Source organism: Populus alba, chromosome 6, assembly GCF_005239225.2.
Source record: "Populus alba chromosome 6, ASM523922v2, whole genome shotgun sequence".
NCBI lineage: Eukaryota > Viridiplantae > Streptophyta > Magnoliopsida > Malpighiales > Salicaceae > Populus > Populus alba.
The window spans coordinates 1,393,350-1,416,926 of record NC_133289.1 but is presented as its reverse complement, the minus strand read 5'-3'; the positions used below and the strand labels follow the sequence as shown (position 1 = coordinate 1,416,926).

Genomic DNA, 23,577 nt, shown 5'->3' with positions numbered 1-23,577 from the left:
AGAGAACATTCTGCTTTTGAATGGAAGTAGATGCTTGGAATATGCTTGTGCTTGCAGTGTTTGGTGACGTTCACCGGTGACTCCGATGTCAGTCAGGCCCTGAAAAGTCCCACCTGGAAGCCTCATCTTTAATGCCAGGGAAAATGACTCCAAGGCTAGGAGAGAAAGAATTTTGGTCACGACTACTGCTGGCAGGTAGTTATTAATTTTAAAACTTGTAAAATTAATTAAAGTATATATAAATTGTTAATATATTAATATTAATAAAATAAATAAACAAATAAAATAAAATTTTAAGTCATTAAAAGCTTATATAATTATTAATTTTAGAATTTATGGATTTAATGTATGCAAGTTAATCCGAATATTAATATTAAAAATAAAATAAAATAAAATTTTAATACAAAGCCTAGCCTTTGTTTATGCTTGAAGCTTCCCATGATATCCTCCTCGATAGCATGGTTACAATATCCTACTTGGTCCAACCCAACATAATAATTTGATAATTCACTAATATATGATGATGCTCGAAAATCTTTTTTTAATACCACAATACTATGGTCTATAGTTTTTTTATTTATTTATTATTTAAATAAAGATTGAATCAACTCGAATGAATCTCCACTTACAATATCAATCTTGATATTAGATCAAGTTTTATAGATAAGCAAGTAGATTACATTGAGCGTGCTTTATGTGGACAAATGGGATTATGGAAACCCATAACTGTGGAAGGTTCATATACCTTGTACCATCTCCAGTCACCACCACCAGGGCGGAATTAGGAGGTAGGGCTGGGGCCTTTGCAATAATTTTTTTTTCCTAGCCCTCCTTCTTCAATAAATTAGAATTTTAGCTTTAAAAATAAATAAAAATTAGCTTTGTCCCTTTCCACCACTGCCAGCCATCATGATGATCTTGAGGTTGGAAATAGCGTAGGGACGTGCTTTTTTAGCATCCTTTAGCACTTGAACATTTGCTAGCTGCTTACTCTCCTTTCATGAGACTGAGTCTTAACCACAGACATCTATAGCTATTAACTCCCACAGTGAAGATACTTCTAACTCCATTAGCAAAGATAACCCTAAGGTTTGGTTAATGGTTACCATAGAAGTGGTGAGATCTTCTAAATGCGTAAGAATACAGGAGGAACCAGAAGTTGTTGCGAAGGTGATGCAGTCAACCTTCTAAAAATGAAGGGTTATGAGTAAGCACGAGGATCTAACGTGACTACCATGTTGCTTATTAAACCGTTGGATATTCCAAAATTAAAAATCAAGCTTGAATGTTATTTGAACCAGTTTTGTTATTTTTTCAAGGTTTTTAAGGATTTATTGTTTAATATAATTTTTTGCAAATTTCAAATTGTTGTTTTCTGGCCTACATATAGGTGTTGTAAACCTTCAGACTTTATTAGTTCTGTTTTGAAATAAATAAATTGCAAATTTAAAGTTCCTATCCGCAACTCTTTTTTGTGTTGACTTTTGTCTACAGGAAAAGGGGGATGAACAGACGGTGAAGGTAAGAGGTTGATAAAACATCAACTCCTCTTACATGGTTCTTTTGCCACCCATTAAAACAATCTTCAAAGCCAAGTATTGGATTGAACTCAATTCATGTCTCTTTTTATTACTCTCTTCCCTTCGCACAAGAATATATAGTTCAAACATATACTCGTCGGATACTGATATTGTCATCAGGGGCTATGAGAACTGTAAATTATGTAAAATGATTACAAGAAACCAAGCACACTCATGGCTACTCTCTAGGCTCAAGGGCAGCTATTTCTTTCATAACTTGAGCTTTGTCTGCCTCGAATTGTTCATCCTCTGCAAAAAAAAAAAGGTCAATACAGTGCTGAAGCCAGCATAATTTCTCTAGACATGTATTACGTTTTTATACCTTTATCCATCTTGAAATCAGCTAACAAACGAAGAAGCTTGCTTCTATTTGCAACAAGTATACTAACTATGTCGGGAGGTTTATTTTGGTTTGCAACAAAAAGCTGCAGTACAGAGGGAAAAAATCAATAAGAGAGGAAAGAAGAAAAGCACATTAAGTTATAGAATCAAAGAGGAAACATTCACAATTTCTTTCTTTAAATGTACCTTGAAAACATGAAAGGCTTCTGTCTGGATGCTCTTACTTGATTCCTGCAAAGGAGGATTCATCACATATAAGTTGAGTCCAATCATGTATGAGATTGGTGTTCTAGTAATCTATCCAGCAGTCATCACAAATGCCAGAATGGTACATCAGTAATTTCCTAACAATCTGACAGCATGATATGATAACAAGCAATCAAAAAGGGATCATACCCTGAGAAGATTCATAAGAATCCTCAAGTTATCCCTTGAGCTCACGTATCTCGTCATCACGACTGCATTAGAGCGATCCAATAACATATCTCCCAACAGCTGTCACAATTAAAGAAGCCTTTTCAATAAACAGTACAATTATCAATAGTAACAATAAAGCAGAATTTAATGAAGGCCTTTCCCCAGGTTCAGATGCCTAGAGGATAGCTTCATTGACTGATCTAAGAATATATCAAATGTTTCCCCTACCTTGATAGATTGTCGTCTTGTAATGTAATTGGTGGACTCTAGCAGCTTAGAATTAAATTCAGCAAAGAACTGAAATCCAGAATAAGGTACACAGTTGTTAAGCTCTAACCAATAATTTCAAGGATGGCAACAAGAGGAAATATAGACACACATATTTCAAATGTTACAATCCAAGTGTTTGTCATAGATATGTAACTACAAACATGCTGTTTTAAAAAGGATACTACAAAAAAGGGAGATAAAGCCACTCAATTCATCAGAGAACAAAGTAATAGATTCTGCTTTATGTCTGCTTTAGGCAAATCATCCTTTTCTAATCTCACCAGCAGCAGGCTTTCCCGCAACACTTTTGTCTGCCTTCAAACTCTTTTAAGACTGGGATGATTGGACGTGCCCTATTATCCAGTGTCTGTGTGTGCATTACTGATAAAATATATAAGCACGTGTATATATTCGTATATAAGTTTTGAATTTGGGTTTTCAACAAAACCATTAGAAGTTAAAACCTTCACACAGTGATTTTATAGGGTTTGAATTGGGGTTTAGATTCTACTTTATGTCTCCATCATTGCACAGCCACAATATCTTGATATTAATGCATCACTAGATAAGTAAATCAGCATATCATCTTTCTCAGCCACAAGTTTTCCAGCTAGAATACTTGTCTCCCTCCAAATTCTTTAAAAGAGGATTGAACATGCCCTGTTATCCACATTGTGTGTGTGGGCATAACTAAGGAAATGTATAACACAGACACGTATATATCTGTACAAGTATCCATCTAAACAAAAGTGACAACAGAACTTACCCAGTCATAGTTTTTAGAAAGAAATTCAGCTACTGTAGATTTATGTCTTGTCAAGAGTTCCTGCAACAAAACAATACAAATGCCTCAGATTAACACCACCCCTAATAGCAAGTATAAGACTGAAACTTAATAACTTCATAAACATGCAATGAAGACATAAAATTTCCCAAATAACAATTTGCCAGAGCATTTAAATTGAAGTTCGGGGTTTTTTTAAGTGAAATAAAATAGCAGACCCTATCAAATACGAATGCAAGGCGTAAAAATCTGGGGCTGTCAGAAGTTGCAAAAGCTGAATGCACTTCAATCATTTGAGAATAGTTGCATGCAATGATGCAGTACAATAATGAACATGTCCAACATTGTAGCATGGCAGTACAGAAGATACTCTCACAAATTCTCTAATGCAACAAGCAGAATTTTAAAGTCACTTAGTGTTAACCTTTGACAGTGGATGACAACTACAAAGACCGCATTGTATGAAGAAAAAAAAATTCAAATAGCAAAAGAGAGAGGAAAGAGGGATCAAAAGAAGTTAATTATTATCTCTGTCAATCATACTTAACCTTGAAAGTTGCAGCAGCATCTGCAGAAATGTCGAAATTTGGAAGTTGTATATAATCAAAGAATTTCTTCACGTGTGGTGATTCCAGGACATATCTTCCATCAAACCAGATAAATGAGTGCACAAAACATTGGCAAAACACCATTGAAAGAATTAAAAAAGAAGAAGAAGAAGATAGAAGCTGATAGTTGATAAAAGCAGTTCCAGATCAACAAATTAAAATGAGTGTTCTAGATGTTGACTTCACAATACACTTTGACATGTTTATGTAAAGATAAATGGATCATAATTTTTAGTATACAAAGTTAAAACAGACAAAAAAAAATTTAGGACTTTCAGGAAACGATTACTCTCTCAATCAGAGATGATATTGATAGTCGGATATAGATTAAACCACCCAGTTGATTTTGCTAACCTTGCAACACTCTGGTGACGGATGCACTCCTTCAACATTACACCATAGTGCAAAGCCATGTCTGTGTTTTCATAACTAAAGAAGCAAAACACAAGAGTTAGAAGATGCCAAGTAGTATAGTATACAAGACAATCTTTTAAAGATTCTGTAAACAGCAACATCCTCTTGCATTATAGATATTTCAAAAATAAAAATCAGAACAGCTAAATATAACTTCCAGATATACATCTAGAAGAAAGGCATCACTCGTCAAACAGATCACATCTAGAAGAAAGGCATCACTCGTCAAACAGATCATTAATGGAATCTTTATACAGATAATCGATGCTCAAACTAAATGGGATGTGATAATTATGATACCAATAGCTATCCATAAGATTTCAGAAACTATGCGGCAAGTTAAAAATTTAACCCATGAACCATCTCAATAATATTCGATGACCGATTGAATGGAATCATTGTAATCGCAACCCGCAACACTCTCCAGGGTTAATGGCTTACCCAGCTATCAAAATATCTAAAAGATCTGTATTTTTCTCCAAGTAGTCTGATGCAATCAATCTTGAATTAACTTGTTGCCTTTGTAGATTTGCAACAACCTGAGTAGCATCTTTTCGGGTCTGCAAAAGGAAACATTTTCATGCTAAATGACAAAAAGGGAGACACTGGCAGTTAAGGGTAAATTCCGTCCAGTTGGGAATTTAATCCAACAGATTCACCCAGGCAAGCATAAGTGTCACTAAACCAAACCATTAAGAAAGAACAAGGAAAAAGAACAGTATCACCTCATAAATCTGATAGCTAATTCAAGATAACAATCTACATAGCTCTCAACAATAATCCTGTGAGTGCTTACCTCTAAGTTCAATTTTGGAAGACAGATGATTAAAAGACGAAGTGTGTTCTCTCTGAAGAACTCCTGAGTCAATTGTGCACACGCTTCTGGCACTGGTTCAGATTCACTATTTCCATAAAGAATTGACTTTAACTCCCTGGTATTTTTAGCTAAATCTGCCATCTGTGTTAGAATATATAACTGTAAATATCAGATTCCACAAATAAAATGCTTGACAGAAGCTCAAATGTCCCAGTAGCCCTACTAAAGATAATAACTTACCAAAACAAGAAACACGAGCAAGAAATTATATGACGAACCTGATGCATGTTCATCACACTCTTATAACTACACTCACCAAAACTCAGTAGGGCTATTCTTCTACCGTGAACAAACAAGTTGAAACAAATCAATGACAAATATAGCACCATAGATCAGACCTCATTCGCAAACCTACAATCAAAGTTTCCACTTTGAATCCCTCGACAGATAAAGCCACTAAAAAGTAAAAATCTTTACACTCAACTCACTGCCATCAAATCTAAATCCTCTCATAACACACCCACCCAGCCACACTGAAGTTAAACTTGATCAGCAAAAGAACCCCATCGCAATCAAATAAGCACTTATTTAGGTAAGGATCACGGCATATCATAACATACCCTAATCTAAAATCAAATCTGCCATCAAAAACCATCCCTTAAACATCCTCACTTTTTTCACAAAGTTTCAAACTTTTGCATCCAAAACATAAAAATAAAAACAACCCTGATCCCAAAACAATCTCAGATCAATCAAAATCCACCCAATTCAGAGAAAAAACAAACACAAACACATAAAATTATACAGAAATGAATAAAGATAATGCCAACCTTCTCTTCTCGTTTTGAATCAGACAAAGAAGATGAACTCCGATCAACATAGATTAAAAGATCGCGAGTCTGTCTAACAACATCGACAGGAGTCCTCGGCTTTGACTTGAAAAGTCCCTTCATCCTATTCGAATCACCCACTAACTGTCCCGATTTCGAACTCAACAGCCCTGAATGTCTCTTCGTTGCTGCTGCTGCTGCCGCTGCCGGAGATTGTGGTGGTGGAGAGAATTTCTTCACCACTACCTCCTCCCGCGCTGCTGCTGCAGCAGCTCGTTTTGACACGCAGACTCCTATCTTTCCTCCCTTTATAAACCCCACAAAACACAAGAAAGTGATTGCTTTCTATCTACTAAAAAGGGTTCACGTTTTACTTGTTTTTAGCCACCAATTTTGCTTTTGGATTATTGAGTTTTTATGGGATTTGATTTTTACGAGAGAGGAAAATGAGTGCTTGATTTTGTTTGTGTGAAATCCGACGGTTCTGTTTCTTTTTTTGGGGCCTTACAAAGACAGACTATGAGACGACACAAACGGTTAAAGTACAGTAACTGAGGTAGAAGTGGAAAACATTGTCCTAAAGGGTTAGATTATGTTACAAGGAGAAGATTCATTTATTCTTGTGTTTTTGGATTAAGAAATATAGTTTTTAAACCTGATTTCAAAATATATGAAGTAAAATTTTAATTATAGATTATATGGATTTACTCAAATTAATTTGTATGAACTCAAATATTTTTATTTTATAAAAAATAAAAATAATTAAACTTTTGATCGGGTCTTATAAATCAATTCATTTTTATTTTTATTAAAATTCAATTTAATTTAAATTCTAAATTATTTAGGTCATAGATTAATCTACCTTGTAGAGTTTTAAAGCATTGCCTAGAACTAGCTAGTTTGATAATTAAATTTATTTACAAAGGTTTTTGAATTTTGATCCTGACACATTTACAATGATAATATTTTTTTTGATATATATAGGTGTAAAATACGTAATATTTTCTTTTATAAATATAATCATTCTAATAATTTAAAATTTTAATTTAATTTCAATATAAATAATTAAATTAAAAATAATTAAATTAAAAAATCTTTGCACAACGATATATAGAGTTTTATTTCTCAACAATTAATAGTATCTCGAAATTAAAGTATATTGAAAGAATTATATAAATTATATCTATAAACCTTATTTAATGATTTAAATTTTTTAGGTTAAAATAGTTTTTAATATAATATCAAAATTTTATTGATCAAACAATTACAAGTTCACATCTTATCATTTTCTTTTAATTTTTAACTAAAACAAATTATAAATATGCTTGGATAAAAATAATTTTTGACTTATATCAAAATTTTGTTACAAAATTCACTCAATTTTTTTATTTAATCAAAAGTCAAGATTTTTAACTTTTAACTTATGAACTATAATTTATACTACATTTTTTCTTTTAAAAAAATTGCTTTAACATTTTTAACAAACATGCTTTTATTCAAAGTCATCTCAACTCGTTTTTATTGTGAATTATTTAGAAAATATAATTATTAAATTATAACTCAAAACTAAAAATCTTAATTCAAGAATCATGTTAATCAACTCTTATAACTATGATATGTTAATTCTAATACCTATTTCCCTTTTTTAAACTGAAGTTATTGATATATGATCGATATTTTTCTTTGATGAAACTTGTAAGATTATATATAATCCAATAATAGAGAATCAATTTATTTTTTAACCAAAAGGCACCTCGATACAAAAACTCTTGAATCAATGACATTTTTGCTGTGTTTATTTGTTTTTTAAAATTGCAAAATAATGTTTCCAGCGAGAAAATATCAAGCAATTAATTTTAAGATTGGGATATATTAGTAAGCTCAAACGTTCCCTTAAAGATTATTAATTTTTTTTTTGTCAATAAACTAATAAAAATATATAATTTGAAACTAAGTTTTTATCCTTTATTCTCTATAAAATTTCCAAGAAATCTTCTTTGAATTGGAAATGTTTTTATTATAACGATTATTTATATTTGTTTGTAATTTATTTTTGTTCTTACTCGGATATTCTCAAACTCTTTTAAAAAGTGAGACTAGTCCCGTTTAGGATTTGTAGCTATCCCTTCCAATAAGTAGGTTTTTTAGAGATCGAACTTATATTATCATCCTTACAAGAATATAACAGTATCTTAACTACTATATCAACACTTTGTTAATTTATTTATTGGTTTATATTTGTTTGTATTGCAAACAATAAGTGGTCTCTAGTTAGACATTTTCTTTTCAAGGAGAAAAAGTTAAATTATACTATTACTTCACATGGCAAAAACAGTTAAATAATTTTGATAAAAGAATTAATTATTTTTTTAATTCAACTGTAAAAAAAAAAAAAAAAAACTGTAACAATTAATTAATCATTTTTTTTTATGGATTGGAAAATTGATTCCAAAATACCATGCAGTGATTGTCAATTTTTTATTTTTTTTTAAGCACCGGTTACTCTTATAATCAATGCTTTCCATTCATCCCTATCATGCCAGATGCCAAAGAAGCTGTGTGCAGGCCATCTCGATATGGAAATCCAGCCAAAGACTAATGAACTCCTTCCCAACTTGTGATTTCACAGTTACAAAACTTGAATTAGTTTGGCAAATCAATTTAAAATCCAGTTAATATAGAATGTTAACATAATTATTGATTCAGGTTTAAAAAAAAATCAGTTAACTTCATTAAAATTTTGAGTTTAGCTGCTAACTGGGTTAACGTATATCTAATTTAATTAGAATTCAACCTTTAGTCTATAGACTTTTTTGTTCGAAAAAAAAAAATAATCAAAATAAAATCATTTTATTTTTTTATTTTTGTAATATTTTTAGAGTTAATGCAATCAATCCTCTCAATCTATAAATTGAATCTTATCTTAAATTGATCCTTGGTTAAGTTTTACAACTATGGATTTCACAAGACATCTCTCCTTGTTCAATGCCTTCCCAATGCCGCATTCTCACATGCAATTTGTTTTCTTTTTGAGTTGGAGTCATTTCCACTCATTTTCACAATAATTTTCAGCCGTCCCATGTAGCAAAAGTACCTTCTACACGGTTTCAAAAGCTATCATATAAGGATAGTATTAAGTTTCGTTAACTCTTTTTTTTTTTTTTTTTCATTTTTATAGCATTATCCTCTCTCTGTTGTTTTTGTTTTTTTTTGGGAGCCGTTAAAGACTTAGATCCTGACAGTAAAATAGCTAGCTCCGACGAACAGTAGCTTCCCAAAACTACAAAAAATCACATGAATTATTCTATAAATATCCCTCCAATTCTTTGCACATTTCCACAGCTTTAGAAAAAAGAAAAGGAAAAAAAGTCCTCCAAAAAGTGTCGGCAGGAGAAAGAACTAGTGGAATTGCAAAAAAGAAAAACCAAGAAAAGAAAACACAAAAGAACATAAAGGTAACGATTGGATTGCCTTTGAATTAATAAAGTGTGGTTGCTCTGTTGTTAACGAGACAAGTGACTATAAAATATTTAGTTTACAATCAGTTCATATTGTAAATTTTCAATCATAATATAAAACTATTACACACACATATAAAAGACAAATATTAAATCATACATAAGAGTAAATCATACATAAGAGATTGAAATTTAACTACTAGTATGCATACCAAAACATGTATTAAAATTATATTTAAAAGTAGAAGCATGCAGAGCACTTACTTGCACTTACTTGTTGAACTCTTAAAATTTGAACACGTTCAATTTAATTTTTTTTATCAAGAATTAATTATTTATCTTTGAAAATTTATTGTTATTCATTTGGTGAGAAGAAATAACATCAATAAGTCTAACAATATTTCAACAATACTAGTTAGGTGCACTCAAACAAGATCCGATATTACCAAAGAAATTATAGTAAGTTATCTTTCTACAAAAACCAAACTTAAACTCTAGATTATAAGGAAAATAATGAGAAAAACCATAACTAAAAAAAAAAGATTATGTTGGAAAACTAGGTGAAGAAGGTGTTTGTTTATGCAACAGCTTTTACTTTTAAAGCAAACCACACAAACAACGTATTTGGTTAATATTAAAACTTAATTTATTATTTGTGAGACTCGTGAAAAATTACGTTGAAACCACAAGTTTGCTGAAAGCATTTGAGAGCTGCTTCTCCCCTTCTCCTGAGGTCTTGATAGTGGAGAGTGAAACTCTCCACTGTTCACCTTTTCAAAATGAACAGTGGAGAATGACTCCACTGTTTATGGTCGGATTGAGTCCGGTCCAAATCTAAATGTATTATATTGGGTCCGACCCAGTAAAACAAAATCCAATTTTTATTTTTATTTTTATTTGTGTGTTATTCGAAAAACTAATGTTTAACATTATTCAATGGCATTACATAAATTAGAAGGAGATTACATGATGACATAATATTTACAGAATTTGATCGCAATCCCAATTTTATTCCTGGTGATATTTTACATGATGTTGTTGCATGCTATAGAAACTGTAGTCATTGTCGGTTGGATTTCATGCATGATGGAATTGTAAATAGTTTAATGAAACAATAAAAAATATTTTATATACAGTATTATTTATTTCATGTAATAACAATATTTAAATTAAAAACCATCAATATATATATATATAACCTCAATTTGAAAAAACATTTTTAACCAAATACATTAAATTATTTTTATTTAACCTCAATTTTAACCACAGTTTTAACTAAACATATATAAATACTAAATCAACCTCAATTAAAAGTATCTTTTATAAAATAATTTTTTTCAAACCACAACCGCAAAAAACTACCACAATAACAAACATAAATGTGTCAAGAATTCTGCAGAACTTGTATGAAAAAACAACCAGAAACAATCTTCTTCAACCCTCTTTTATAGATAATTTTAGGAACCGAAATTGATAGAATTCCCTCCATTGTTAGCTTTGGTTACTCTATGTAAAATCAAAATTAAACATGAATGTTTTTTTTTTTACTTTAAATAAGATGTTTTTGAGCTGAAAAAAATTGTTTATGTTTTGAAGAAACTATTCTAAAAAAAAAAACTAATTAAATTCTTACATTCATAGGTTGGACAAACCAAGAAATAATTCTTCATGGACCAAATCTAAACCCATAATTAAATTGGTAAAAAATAATGTATTGTAGCCCAAAAACTTATATTACAATAAATCCACACCTAGGCCAAGCTTCAGTAAAGTCAAACAGTTATTGGTAAGTTCAAAACCTACTTTTCTCATGACTTTTTGCTCTAAAATCTTTTTGTGTCGGTTGTGTTTAATTTTAACTTTTCACTATCCTTTTAAATAAACAACAAGCAAATATAGTTTTTTTTTTTTTTATATATATAAATGTGATATAAAAGTTTAAGGGGTTTTGGATTTTTTTCAAACATGCAAATCAAGAGTTCTATCAATTTTTTATTTATCTACAATTCATTTTAATCATTTTAATGTTTTATATTAAATAGTTTATGTTGGAGATTAAATTTCAACATAACTTTAACCCTAAAAATTAAATGCACTTTACTTTTAATTTTAATTTGGTTCAAATTTACCTATAATCTATATTTTAAATTGTTTATCCAAACAAACACATACAATGAAGCCTGCATGGTACACAATTTTTTTCTTAGATTTCTTGAGAGGTCAATCAGGAATTGACTAGGAAAAAATAATTATTTTTATTCTATTCAAGTATAAAAAACAAAATGTCAATAATTTTATGAATAATATGACTAGCATGTGGAGCTTAAGAAGTCGATGAATATAATAAAGCAAAATGAAAATATGTAATGTTTTTATTTATGTTAATGAGTTATCTTCAAGTGGTAAACAATTTTATATAAATATTATCATTTTGAGTTTGAATTCAAAAACATATTGTAAGATTTTTTTTTTCATAAATACACCAACTTGGCAATGGAAATCTTGAAGTCTTAATAAATTTTCCTTATTATTGAAATTCAAAGCAAAACTATTCATAATTGTCTCATGTGAATGGCATATTGGGACTATATATACATGGAAAGTTCTGTAAAATAGGTGCTAGATATATTCTGAAACTCATTAAAAAGAGAGATATAGTAGGAACCAATAAAGAAAAGAAATTTAAAATAAATTGGGAATTTTGTTATGGACAATTAATAGATAGACATGAAAGTGCTATTTTGAAAGAACTCCCAAGTTTATAAAATCAAGGAGCATTGATTTATTTCTATTTTCTAAGATTTCTTATGATTTTCTTTCAAAAATCTTGACCTTCTTCCATGTTCACCAAAATCAAACACACCCTATTAATACCACACCACAACCATTCCCTCTCATTCATTCTTCGCAATTCCTTCAGATTCTTGAAACGACAAAAACGTTACAATGAAACGACAAACACCAGCCCTCTCCCTCCTCTTCATCGCCATAACCATGGCGGTGGTTGATGTAACGCTGGCTGACGGATGGATTCCAATAAAGAACTTGGAGAACAAGCACGTGGTGAAGATTGCAGAGTTCGCTGTAAAAGAGCATAACAGGCAAGCAGGATCCGAGTTGAGGCTATACAGTATCCATAAAGGGGAATTGCAGGTCAATGAAGGCACGGATTATCGGCTTCTTTTGGCAGTAGGGGCTGGTAGCCTGTATGAGGCTGTTGTGCATGAGAGTTCTGATTATTCGACGGTTCTTATGTCTTTTGTGCCTTTAAATGGTTAAGGAAAGAAAAAAGAGTAATAAATGTGGTGAATTAAATATAATAAAGGCTAGTTTGTTTGTTTTTGAATATGAAATGTGTTCTTTTCGTTATACGTGCTGTCATTTTAGATTTTTTTTTATTATTTATCTTGTATTCTTGATAAAACAAAAAATCATTTGAATATATATATATATATATATATATATATATACACACACACTCTAAAAATACATGGAGGTTTAGAATAATATGAAACAACTAAAAAAGTGTTCCCAAAACTTGACATCCTTTTCTTCTTCATGTGCTAGGCTCCAGTAAAACCACAGAAATCGTGGCCTCTTTTTTTGAGTTGAGCTTTTTATATGTGTTAACAAAGTGTTGGGTGAGGCCAATATCACCACTCTTTCCATTGATACTGCTGGTGGCAACCTTTGTGCAAGAGAAACGAAACTTTCTCATTCTCTTCGTGGCAGCCATATCCATCACCATGTTGGTCCAATTATATATAAAATACTAAAAACTCATGGTCCTATATGAAATTATATATAAATGGTGACTCATTAAATAAAACATTTTTTTTTTCTAGTTTGGTTGTTTTTGAATGTGGTGAATTAAGTATAATAAAAGCTAGTTTGGTTGTTTTTGAATATGAAATGTGTTCTTTTCGTTATACCTGTTGCCATTTTAGACTTTTTTATTATTTATCTTGCATTCTTGGTAAAACTAAAAATCATTTGAATATATATATATATATATATATATATATATATATATCCACGTTAAGGAGGTTAGCATATGTTTTTTTTTTTTTTGCAGTTTCAACCTGTTTTTTAAATTATTTTTTGAATTTTTTTAAAAAATATTAAATTCATGTTTTAAATATTTTTAATAATTTTAATGTATTAATATTAAAAATAAAAAAAAATATTATTTTAATATATTTTTAATTAAAAAATATATATTTTTAAAAATATCGTGTACCCTGTGTCATTAGATACACTAAAAATCCATAGAGATTTAGAATAATATGAAACAACTAAAAAAAGTGTTCCTAGAACTTGACATCCTTTTCTTCAGAGAGTGTTTGAGAGTGTGGTAGCAGTTGCTTTTCAAATAACTTTTCGTGCCGAAAAGCATGCCAATAATGTTTTTTTATTTTTTAAAAATCATTTTTGACATCAGCACATCAAAACGATCCAAAAGGTACAAACCACACTCAATTTTAAAAAAAAAAATTTTGAATTTTTTCGAAAAGCCGGTTTGGCCGCAATGCCAAACGGGCACGAAGTGTGCTAGGCTCCAGTAAAACCACAGAAATCATGGCCTTTTTATTTTGAGTTGAGCTTTTTATATGTTTTAACAAAGTGTTGGGGGAGGCCAATATTACCACTCTTTCCATTGATACTGCTGTTGGCAACCTTTGTGCAAGAGAAACGAAACTTTCTCATTCTCTTCGTGGCAGCCATATCCATCACCATGTTGGTCCAATTAAATATAAAATACTAAAAACTCATGTTTTTATATAGAATTATATATAGGTGGTGACTCATTAAATAAGATATTTTTTTTTAAAAATAAGATGTCAACTATTTTTTTTTCTAGTTGTTTTTATAAATCATTACTATGTTGGTTGCAACATTTATTAAGGGTATTAAGTTTTTTTTAAGTTGAATAATTTTTTTTATTAAAAAAAATATTAGTGCATCATCTTCACACATCAGTGCATGAGAAGCGTTCATGTCTTTTAGACAGTGCCTATGATTTTTTTTAGTGCTCAAACCTAACCTTTCATTGTCTAGCTTAAAGTGTCATTGCATCTTTTTTTTCCTGGTGCGACGTTAACTGGTGGTCATTTTTTTTCTTTTCTTTCTTTTAATGTAAAAAGTACATGTTGGTTCGTTTATTTTTTGTATTTCAAATTTAATTCTTATTCTTTTGATTTTATTTCTTGTCCTTTTATAAAAGTTTTGTTTTTTCCCCTCAATTTCATCATTTAATTACAAATTGTCATATATTTTTTTTTCCAATTTAATCTTTATTCTTTTTATTTCTATTTTTTTCTTTGACCTTTTTGTTAAATTTTTTTTTTAATTTTTTTATGTGTATTTAATTTTTAAAGATATTATTCTAATTCATGTATATTTTTTTTTATACAGGTGAATTTTATTTTTAAAAATAAAAAATACTTAATTTTAGATGATGAAGACCAAATTAGATTAAAAAATTAATGTAAAAGATTAAAAAAATAGCAATTAAAATAATAAAAGATCAAATTAGATTAAAAAATTATATAAAATAAAATGCAAATAGATAAAATTAAAAAAAGGATTTAAAATAAAAATTAAAAAAAATAAAAACCAACTTTTAAAAAAATACAAACTGAAAAACACATCTGAATTTTTAAAAATCTGTCACAAAAACTAAAGCATATGAGAAAAGAAAGAGAGGAGAAAAAACTTCCATCGCCGCGCTGCTAAACCGCCGCTAACCAAGCTAAACGTATCACACCAACAATTGCACCATCACATAATGTGCTCAATGACACAATGATCGATGGATTTTGGCCATCATAAGACATCCCACCCACCACCCATTGAAATTACTGAAAAACCTCGAAGGCATTCTAATAATAATAGAAAAATGTGAGAAAGACAAAACCATCCTCTCAGACTCATCTGGGTTTACTTATCATATTTTATTTCCCATTTCATTTAAGAGTTTATTATAACATTAATCATTTAACACAAAATTAGGCACTTTGTAATAAGAAAGACAAGAGCACAAAATGAAATAAAATTTAATAGCTTCACTTGATTTGTTTAGCATTCAGTAATATTTTTTAGCACTTAAATACTTTAGGAATTTATTAAGTTAGAATGATTTCACCCTTCATTGGTTTCATACGATTATTTCCTTTTTCCTTACTTTGAACTTTATTTGTTTCTTCTAATTAAAAATTAAGCACCCATATTTTCTCAATCAATCCAACACTGGTCGATTCAGTCAATTTCTCTCTCAACAATCCAAATCAAACCAACTGATAAGAACCCAAGAAACAAAATATATAAAAGAACCCCCAAAGTCTCTATTATTATATTATCATCCCAAATTTCTTAGAGAAAGCTGAAATTAGAACATTACATCAGAGCATTACATTTCTCAACCTTTAAAAGGTTGAAAAGACGTCAGACTCTTCAATTTCTCCCAAGGTTTCTCATACACCACAGCCTGGTACTTGGCATTAGCCCCTCCTTTCACTGCCAAAACAAGCCGATAATTCGTACCCGACACCACCTGCGATTCGCCTTTAACGATACTCTCAAGCATCAAGTTTGATTTCGCTTCCTTGTTATGCTCTGAAACGGCGAACTCCGCGATCTCTACCACGTGCTTGTCTTTCAAGTCCTTTATCGGACTCCATCCGCCGAGGAGCGCCGCGTCAACCACCACGACGGTTACAGCGATGAAGACGAGGGAGAGGGTTAGTATTTGTCGTTTCATTGTAAAGGTTTTGCCGTTACACGGGTTTGAAGGAATTGTGTGGATTGAATGAATGAATTAGGGGGTGGTGCGGTTTTATAGGGAGATTTACCTTGGTGACGTGGCTGAAGGATGGTATTTACTGGGCTTGGAATTAGTGGGAATTACGGATGATGCCATGGACGCGGTGAGAATTTAATGTCTGTGGGCACTAACAAATGGTTGTGTTTTAGGTTGACAATGTGGGATGTTTTTCCTAAAATGCCAGGCACTTGTAATAGAAGTTCGATTGGTTTTGGAAAGAAATTATTATGCGGGACCCCACCCCCCCCCCCCCAAAATAATGCTCTATTCATGTTTTTTTCTACATTAATAGCTTTAATCTTATTTATTATTTGTTAAAATAGTATATTTTTTCTATCTGTTAAAATTTATCAAAAGATATACTCTATAAATGAACTTTCAAAATTCAAATCTTTAAGCTATGTTATGTTATTATAAATGTCATTTTCTTGGTTTAGATTAGTGAAAGACTTTTCATGGTAAAAATTTATCAAGATTAGTTAGCATTGTCTTTTCTATAATTATCTTATTAGTTTAGATTATTTTAGAGATAAATTTAGATAGGATATGAAAAGTTATCCAATGATAACTTTATCAAGTCAGCAGTCCATTACCAACATAACAGATTAGAAATTTTGAAGATTATCCTTATTTTTATAACATAATACATGTATATAAGGAAGATTAAATCTAAAGAAATGAGTGTGTTGTGTGCTTTAGAAGAGAGCTTCAAAACAATAAAGCATCAATTACATTGAAGTAAAAGTGTCAACCAGCTAAGAAGTTTAAACAAAGTTTAATAGCGCATTAACACACGAGGGATGTATAGAAAATTCTCGATGAGAATTTACCATTGAAGAGTTGGAGAGTCTATATACTCATAGGAAGAGTTTCTATATGAATTGTTAGCAACTGGAGGTTCAAATTAGAAGGACAACAATTTAAAAATCATCAGATGTACTGGTAAGCTATTGCAGTAGAAGATATAACATGGTTCATTGTCTCATCAAGTAAGTAATATAGACATAAAGGGTTGTGTTCAGAGATACTCCTCTTATAATCGTTCAAACTAGTAAAAAAATTGTCTATCCTGAGTGTGGCTGCCCCAAAGGGCCTTTTTTAAATCTTTTGAAGAGCTCTTCAAAAGATTTTCCCTTTGTAACCAAATACCTTGTGCATTTAAGTTTTTTGTGTTATGTATTTATTTGGTTACTCATCAATGCTTATAAATTGTTATTAGATCATATGTTAAACAAAAAAAAAAGGGACTTTCAATTTTTAAATCTAATTCAGCTTAGAAACATTAACTCACTAATTCAAGACTTGGTTTAGGCCGAGTCAATGAAAAAACCTAGATTTTGTTACATAAAAAAAACATTTTTTTAGGTTTTATTTTTATTTTAAAAAAAAAACCAAATTATATTAGGTTAACTATGTCAATATGTGATTCAAGTCTTGGATTGAATTAGACCAAGTCAATGAAAAAATCTAGGTTTTGTTAAAAAACATCATTTTAGGTTTCATTATAATTTTTCTTCTAAAAAGTCTATGTTGAACTGGGTTAATCAATCTAATTCATTACTCGAATTGGATCGGATTGATTATGGAATTCAGTTTCTTAACTATAATTTAGAGTCTGTGTAACGGTTGCTTTTTATAGTATATTTTGATTAAAATTGCATCGAAATAATATATATTTTTTTATCTTTTAAAATTTAATTTTAACATCATCATATTAAAATGATATGGAAATATCAAAATAAAAATTAATTCAAAGCAAAAAATAATAATAATAAATAATTTTAAAATGTAAAAATAAATGCCGTGTTAACTATCTATTAACAATATTTATTGTTTTTTAAATAGACATTATACTGTATTTTAGAAAACAGTGAAGCAAGTTGCCTTGGGTTTCGGGTGACGCGGAGCAAGGTGTAGGAGATAAGGTTGTTTTGACCGAGGGAAAACTACTGGTGTGCCGTCGGCGAAAAACTTATTGCTTGCAGACTGCGTGTATGCTGTAGGGCCCCTTGTTTTTGGGTGGAACAGGCTACCATGAAAAATAAAAATGAGTAAAAAAATTGAAAAATCAAGAAAATTATAAAAAAAAATAAATTATAAAAAAAATCCGATTAAATTGATTAAAATTTTTTAAAAAACAACCGGTTCGGTATTAGTTTTATAAGTTAAAATCAAACCGAACCAAACCAAAAAAACCGAGTCAAAACCGGAAAAAACCGATCCAAAACAAAAAAATCGAGCCAAACTGGTTTGAACTGGTTTTTTTCCTAACAAACCGAACCAAAACGAACTGAAAACGGCTGGTTCGAACCGGTTTCGGTTTCTTTTTTTATAAAAAATTTAATTTAGTTATTTTTTTAATAAAAATCAAACTAAACCGAATTTGATAACCCCCCGATAGAAAAGAAGATAGTGCAGTCCAACCCCATAGCCACTCTACAACGGGATGGCTTAATAATATCTTATATCCTTGATAAATGCATTATTTATTGTCTGTGTGCTTAGGTCTCCTGGGAAAGAGCAGATCATGATAATGGCAGCCCTTTACAATATTTTTGCCTCAAAGTGTCATCCATGCCAGCACTTGATAAATGGTACTATTCATTCACGAGAGACACCCGAACACACAATTCAATGTCCGCGTCCAAATCGGTCCTTTATCCTTTTATATTAGGTATATATACTGGATTGGTGGTTATTTAGTATGTTAAAATAATTTCAAATTAAACAAAATTTAAAATAAAAATTATTTTTTTAAAACGCTTTTAGAATTTAAAAACAAAATTTTAGGCCAAATTCAACGTACAAAAGCAAATATTAATTGTACTGGCAGTCATTGTACTTCTTCAGCTTATTTATTTATTTATTTATTTATTTTTGTTTTTTGAGAAAAAAATAGTAATTACATTGTAACAAAAAAAATATTCAGATTATTTTTTAATTAATTTTATAATGATAAATATATCTCATGAAAAATATATTTTCAGTTAGTATTTATACTATCATTCCATCAACAATGAATTTACTGACGGGTTCATGGACAAAAATACTTTGTTGATAAAACTCTTGTCTGTAATTTTTGATATGTTGGTGAGTCCATCAATAATAAAATTATCGATGAATTTATTGACTGGAAAAACGAGCAAAAATAAATAAATTATCCACTTCATTCCATCAGTATTTTTCTTGGGAAGTTGAGATATAACCTATAAAAAATACCGTATGCAATTCCATTGGTGATTAAATAATAACATAATGACAGTTACAGTAATTTTTTTTTAACTCTTTGGAATATATTAATAGACTTAATTTGTTGGTAATACTGTCATTAATTAATTAAAAATATTATAAAAAATCTATTTAACAGAATTTGAACAATAGTAATACTCTATAATACTAAAAAATAAACAACAACAACAATAAATAAATAAATAAATCAACTAAAAATATTTTCCCCTAACCTAGAAAACCTATTCCATAATCCATAATCCAGCAACAAATAAATTAATTTAATTTAATTAAAAAAATATCTAACTAAAATCCAACAAAATTGATATAATATGAAAAAAAAAAACCAGGATTTTCTTAAAATAAACACTTAGTCTTTCTGATGCTGAATACAAATCACAACCAAACTGAACAAACAAACAAACAAGGCAGCACACAGAGTTCTTGCCACACCGGTACATTTTCCACATCCTCAAAAGCTTTGTAGAGAAGATTATTCTTTGTTTTTTTTTTTTTTTCCTATTCCCAACTCTTCGATCTTCAATCTTCACTCTTCCTCCATGTAGCCAGCTTGTCGAGAGGATGTGGAAAATTTCTCAAATTCAGACAACCACTGACCTCTGCGTATTGTAACGAAGGCATATCCTCTTCCACTTTTTTCCAGTCCAGCTTCAAATTTTGCAGGACCTTAAAACATAGACCTTCAATGTTCCAAGGAAAATCTCTTCCATCTACAGACAGAGGACTTGTTTGGAAGTCAATGATCTCTCCATTCTCAATACAAATGTATTGCAATTTAGAAAGCCTTTCAGGATTGATCCATGTAGGAAGAGTTTCTTGGTGATAACGCCTGAGATACAACTCTTGGAGACTTGGAGGAGGTGAAAGGATATTAAGCATCGTAGAGATAATGTTGTCTTCACAATCTTGGGCATCAATGGCTAGTACCTTAAGCTTCTTGAGCTTCAAGAGTACATCCCTTTCATTTTCTGTAATTTCACTGTCCTTGCCGATACTCATTCTCAGCACTCTTAGGTGGACAAGTTTTTCAAGATCACAAAACTTGCAACTTGCTGCTGATCTGCTATTGGATGCCACTTTGAATCCAGACAGTTCTTGAAGATAGGAGAGCCTTTCTATCCCTGAAGGTAGGTAATGGAAACAAGATCCTAAATCCAAGACCACCAACTTTTTCAAAGAAGTGATTTGATCTATTTTGCCTAGTTCATTGAGTCCAGCAAAAACCAAAAACTGAAGGTTGCGGAGCTTTCTGAACGAATATGGTACTTCTTTAAGGCCTACAATACCACTTAGATTCAAATATGCCAAGCGTTTAAGAGAGGAAATCCATTCCACGAGTTCCTCTGTGGAGATCTTCTCCAACTTAGTCAGGGAGAAATCCAACACCCTGAGAGAACCAAGCAACCCAAAATGCCTACCAAACACAACTTGATCATTGGTTGACATTATCAGCAAGGCTCTGAGCTTTGAACTTTTCTTCAATGGTTCTGGGTTCATTTCACTTGTAAAACCCAACCAACGAGAATTTGCAGTCATTTCCTGCCTGCCCTGTTCATTAAATTTGCCAAATGACTCTTCCTCTGCTATTCTAGTGGCCAGTTCCCTCACCATGTCATGCATCCTGCAACAGTAGACTCTTCCATCATATCCTCGTCTATTCACAGCTTCAACCAAGCACCTAGTGACTAGTTCAGAGAGGTAGCGAAAACCCAATTCTTTTGCGGTTTTTGAGCCCTTGCCCTGGATTAGCCCCTCTGCAACCCACCAATGGACCAGTTGCTCTGCTTGTATCTCCGAGTCTTCAGGAAAAACGGAGAAACACAATAGACATTGTTTTAAATGTATTGGAAGTTCATCATAGCTCAGTTGAAGAGACGCCATCACTGAGGTAAAATTTCTTCCGGCAGTCAGTTCATGAAAATTTTCATTGATTTCATTCCATTGGAGAACTGAATTTGATCTTGGAGCCAAAAGTGCTGCTACTGCCTTGATTGCCAGTGGAAGTCCCCCGCATTTCTCCAAGAGTTCTTTACCAACTCTTTCGAATTGAGCATCTGGGCATTTTCTATCCCTGCACCTGGAAAACGCAGATTTGCTGAACAGCAACCAGCTATCGTTGGCTGTTAGCAATTTTGGCCGATGAATCCGTGACTTGTCAACTCCCATGCTAGTTAAGACTTCTTCGTTTCGAGTTGTGATTATGATGCAGCTGCTTTCTCCAACTGCACTCTGCAACCCTGAGAAAAATTGAATCCACCATCCTTGATTAATGTTCCACACATCATCCATAACAATGAGGCATGACTTGCCTTTAAGTAGTTCATTGAGTTTGTGCAACATTTGAGCTTCATCAGACACAGAGCAACGCGATTCTAATTGTTCCAGCATGCTCCTCATGATCCTCATGTCACTTGAAACTTGAGAAACCGACACCCAAATCATGTTATCATAACGACCAGCTACATGTTGATCATTAAAAATTTTCTGGGCAAAGGTGGTTTTACCCAAGCCTCCCATCCCGACGATGCCGACTAGGAGAAGATCATCTTTTGTGTCGCCAATCCAGCCTCTTAACCTTTTCAGATCCTCTTCTAGTCCAATTATCTCAGACGGAACATAGTCCTGTGCTGTGTATTTCATACTCTGGGATGTGTTATCTCCATGGTCGCTCTGGTCCTGGTATTTTAAATGCTCGCCTAGTGACTTCTCCATCTCCCCCAGTTGTGCATTAACGTCCTTCAACTTCTTGCCTGTTTGATACCAGAACAGTGGCTTGTTAAGTGTCAAACTGGTGCAGGATGCTTCTTTCTGATATTCGTCTCTAACAAGGCAATCTGTCATTATGTTGTCAGCTTCGTAAATTAGGTCTCTCAATCTAATCAAAATGGCCTTGACAACTTTCTTCTTTTCCTTGAGGTTCTCTGTGTCAGCAAGCAGGGCCTTTGTAAGGTCTAGCCTGGTCTTCATCAATTCGAACTGATCTTTGAAGTCAAGTGCAAATCTAGCATGTTCTTGCAGAGCTGTGAACACTTGTTTTGTCAGGCTTTCAAGCATAGCATCTACTACTGTCATCTTCTTGTATTTTACCTGTAGAAGAAAGTCTTTTATTTTTTATTCCATAGTCATCCATAGTGATAAATCGCGAATGCGATACAATCGAAAGCGTCCTACAGACCATATAGATTTTAAACTTCATTCCCATCTTTAGCCTTCTGAAATTCGAACATTTCATCAATTACATGCAAGTAAATCATAGAATTTCTATTTTCTAGTCCTTGAAAAAAACATTTGATTAGAAAAATGGAAGGCGCGTCCAGTTTCAGCAACAACCTACGTTGGCAAATTGACTCCATGGTTCAACGCAGGAAACCTTATCTGATCACTCGTAACTCAACATAACAAATGAACAGCCTTTAAAAGAGAAATTGAGTTAGAAATGCTTACCGATGGCCGCTTATAGATCTTGAATATTCAGGGCGGAAATTTAAATCCTGAAAGGACAGAAAAAAGTTTATCAATCAAAGAACATACGGTAGAAGTGAAAGCATACCTAAATGGCCTGAAGACTAAGATGGTCATGAGAGCAAGAAAAAGAAAAAATCACCTTGCTGCAAGTGGTGGAGTTCGTCTAGCCGTACTAGAGATTAGAATAATTTTGGGGTCATCATTGCTTGTATAAAAGGGCTGAGTTATAGATGCTTTGTTAAAGCCACTTTCTCTTTTTCGGCATTTATAGGGGAAAAATAGAGGAAAAACAAAAAAGAAGAAGACAAGTAATGGGGCCACCACTAAAAATGGCCTATGGATTCCACAACATCTATTTTAGACTTGTCAAGATAGTAGATTCCCTTCAAAATTATTTTTCTTGATATTCCTTGTAGATATTCAAGAATAAGAGAAGTAACTAAATAATTTTCTATTTTCCACCACTAAAAATGTCCTAAGTCATGGTTGATGGATCCCACGACATCTATTTTAGACTTTT

General features: G+C 31.6%; 4 protein-coding genes across 4 annotated transcripts; 1 reads left to right on the top strand and 3 right to left on the bottom strand.

Annotated features, from left to right (window-relative positions):
- Positions 1-1,598: 1,598 nt before the first annotated feature.
- Positions 1,599-6,550, bottom strand: LOC118052866 (putative MO25-like protein At5g47540). The gene is made up of 11 exons (XM_035063937.2): positions 6,063-6,550; positions 5,212-5,373; positions 4,857-4,975; positions 4,356-4,430; positions 3,942-4,035; positions 3,376-3,435; positions 2,568-2,636; positions 2,319-2,417; positions 2,109-2,153; positions 1,903-2,005; positions 1,599-1,829 (listed from the first exon to the last, which is right to left on the bottom strand). Exons 1-11 carry the CDS (start codon positions 6,183-6,185, stop codon positions 1,759-1,761), a joined length of 1,020 nt encoding a protein of 339 aa, XP_034919828.1. The 5' UTR covers positions 6,186-6,550; the 3' UTR covers positions 1,599-1,758.
- Positions 6,551-12,466: 5,916 nt separating this feature from the next.
- On the top strand, positions 12,467-12,799 carry LOC118053119 (cysteine proteinase inhibitor 1). The gene has a single exon (XM_035064282.1). The coding sequence runs from the start codon at positions 12,467-12,469 to the stop codon at positions 12,797-12,799; it is 333 nt and encodes a 110-aa protein (XP_034920173.1).
- Positions 12,800-15,842: 3,043 nt separating this feature from the next.
- Positions 15,843-16,343, bottom strand: LOC118052864 (cysteine proteinase inhibitor 5). Its single transcript, XM_035063936.2, has one exon. It carries the CDS (start codon positions 16,278-16,280, stop codon positions 15,939-15,941), a length of 342 nt encoding a protein of 113 aa, XP_034919827.1. The 5' UTR covers positions 16,281-16,343; the 3' UTR covers positions 15,843-15,938.
- A 3,531-nt stretch (positions 16,344-19,874) lies between these two features.
- On the bottom strand, positions 19,875-23,320 carry LOC118052857 (disease resistance RPP13-like protein 4). Its single transcript, XM_035063925.2, has 3 exons — positions 23,197-23,320; positions 23,037-23,083; positions 19,875-22,679 (listed from the first exon to the last, which is right to left on the bottom strand). The coding sequence occupies exon 3, from the start codon at positions 22,662-22,664 to the stop codon at positions 20,112-20,114; it is 2,553 nt and encodes an 850-aa protein (XP_034919816.1). The 5' UTR covers positions 22,665-22,679; positions 23,037-23,083; positions 23,197-23,320; the 3' UTR covers positions 19,875-20,111.
- Between the last annotated feature and the right edge of the window lie 257 nt (positions 23,321-23,577).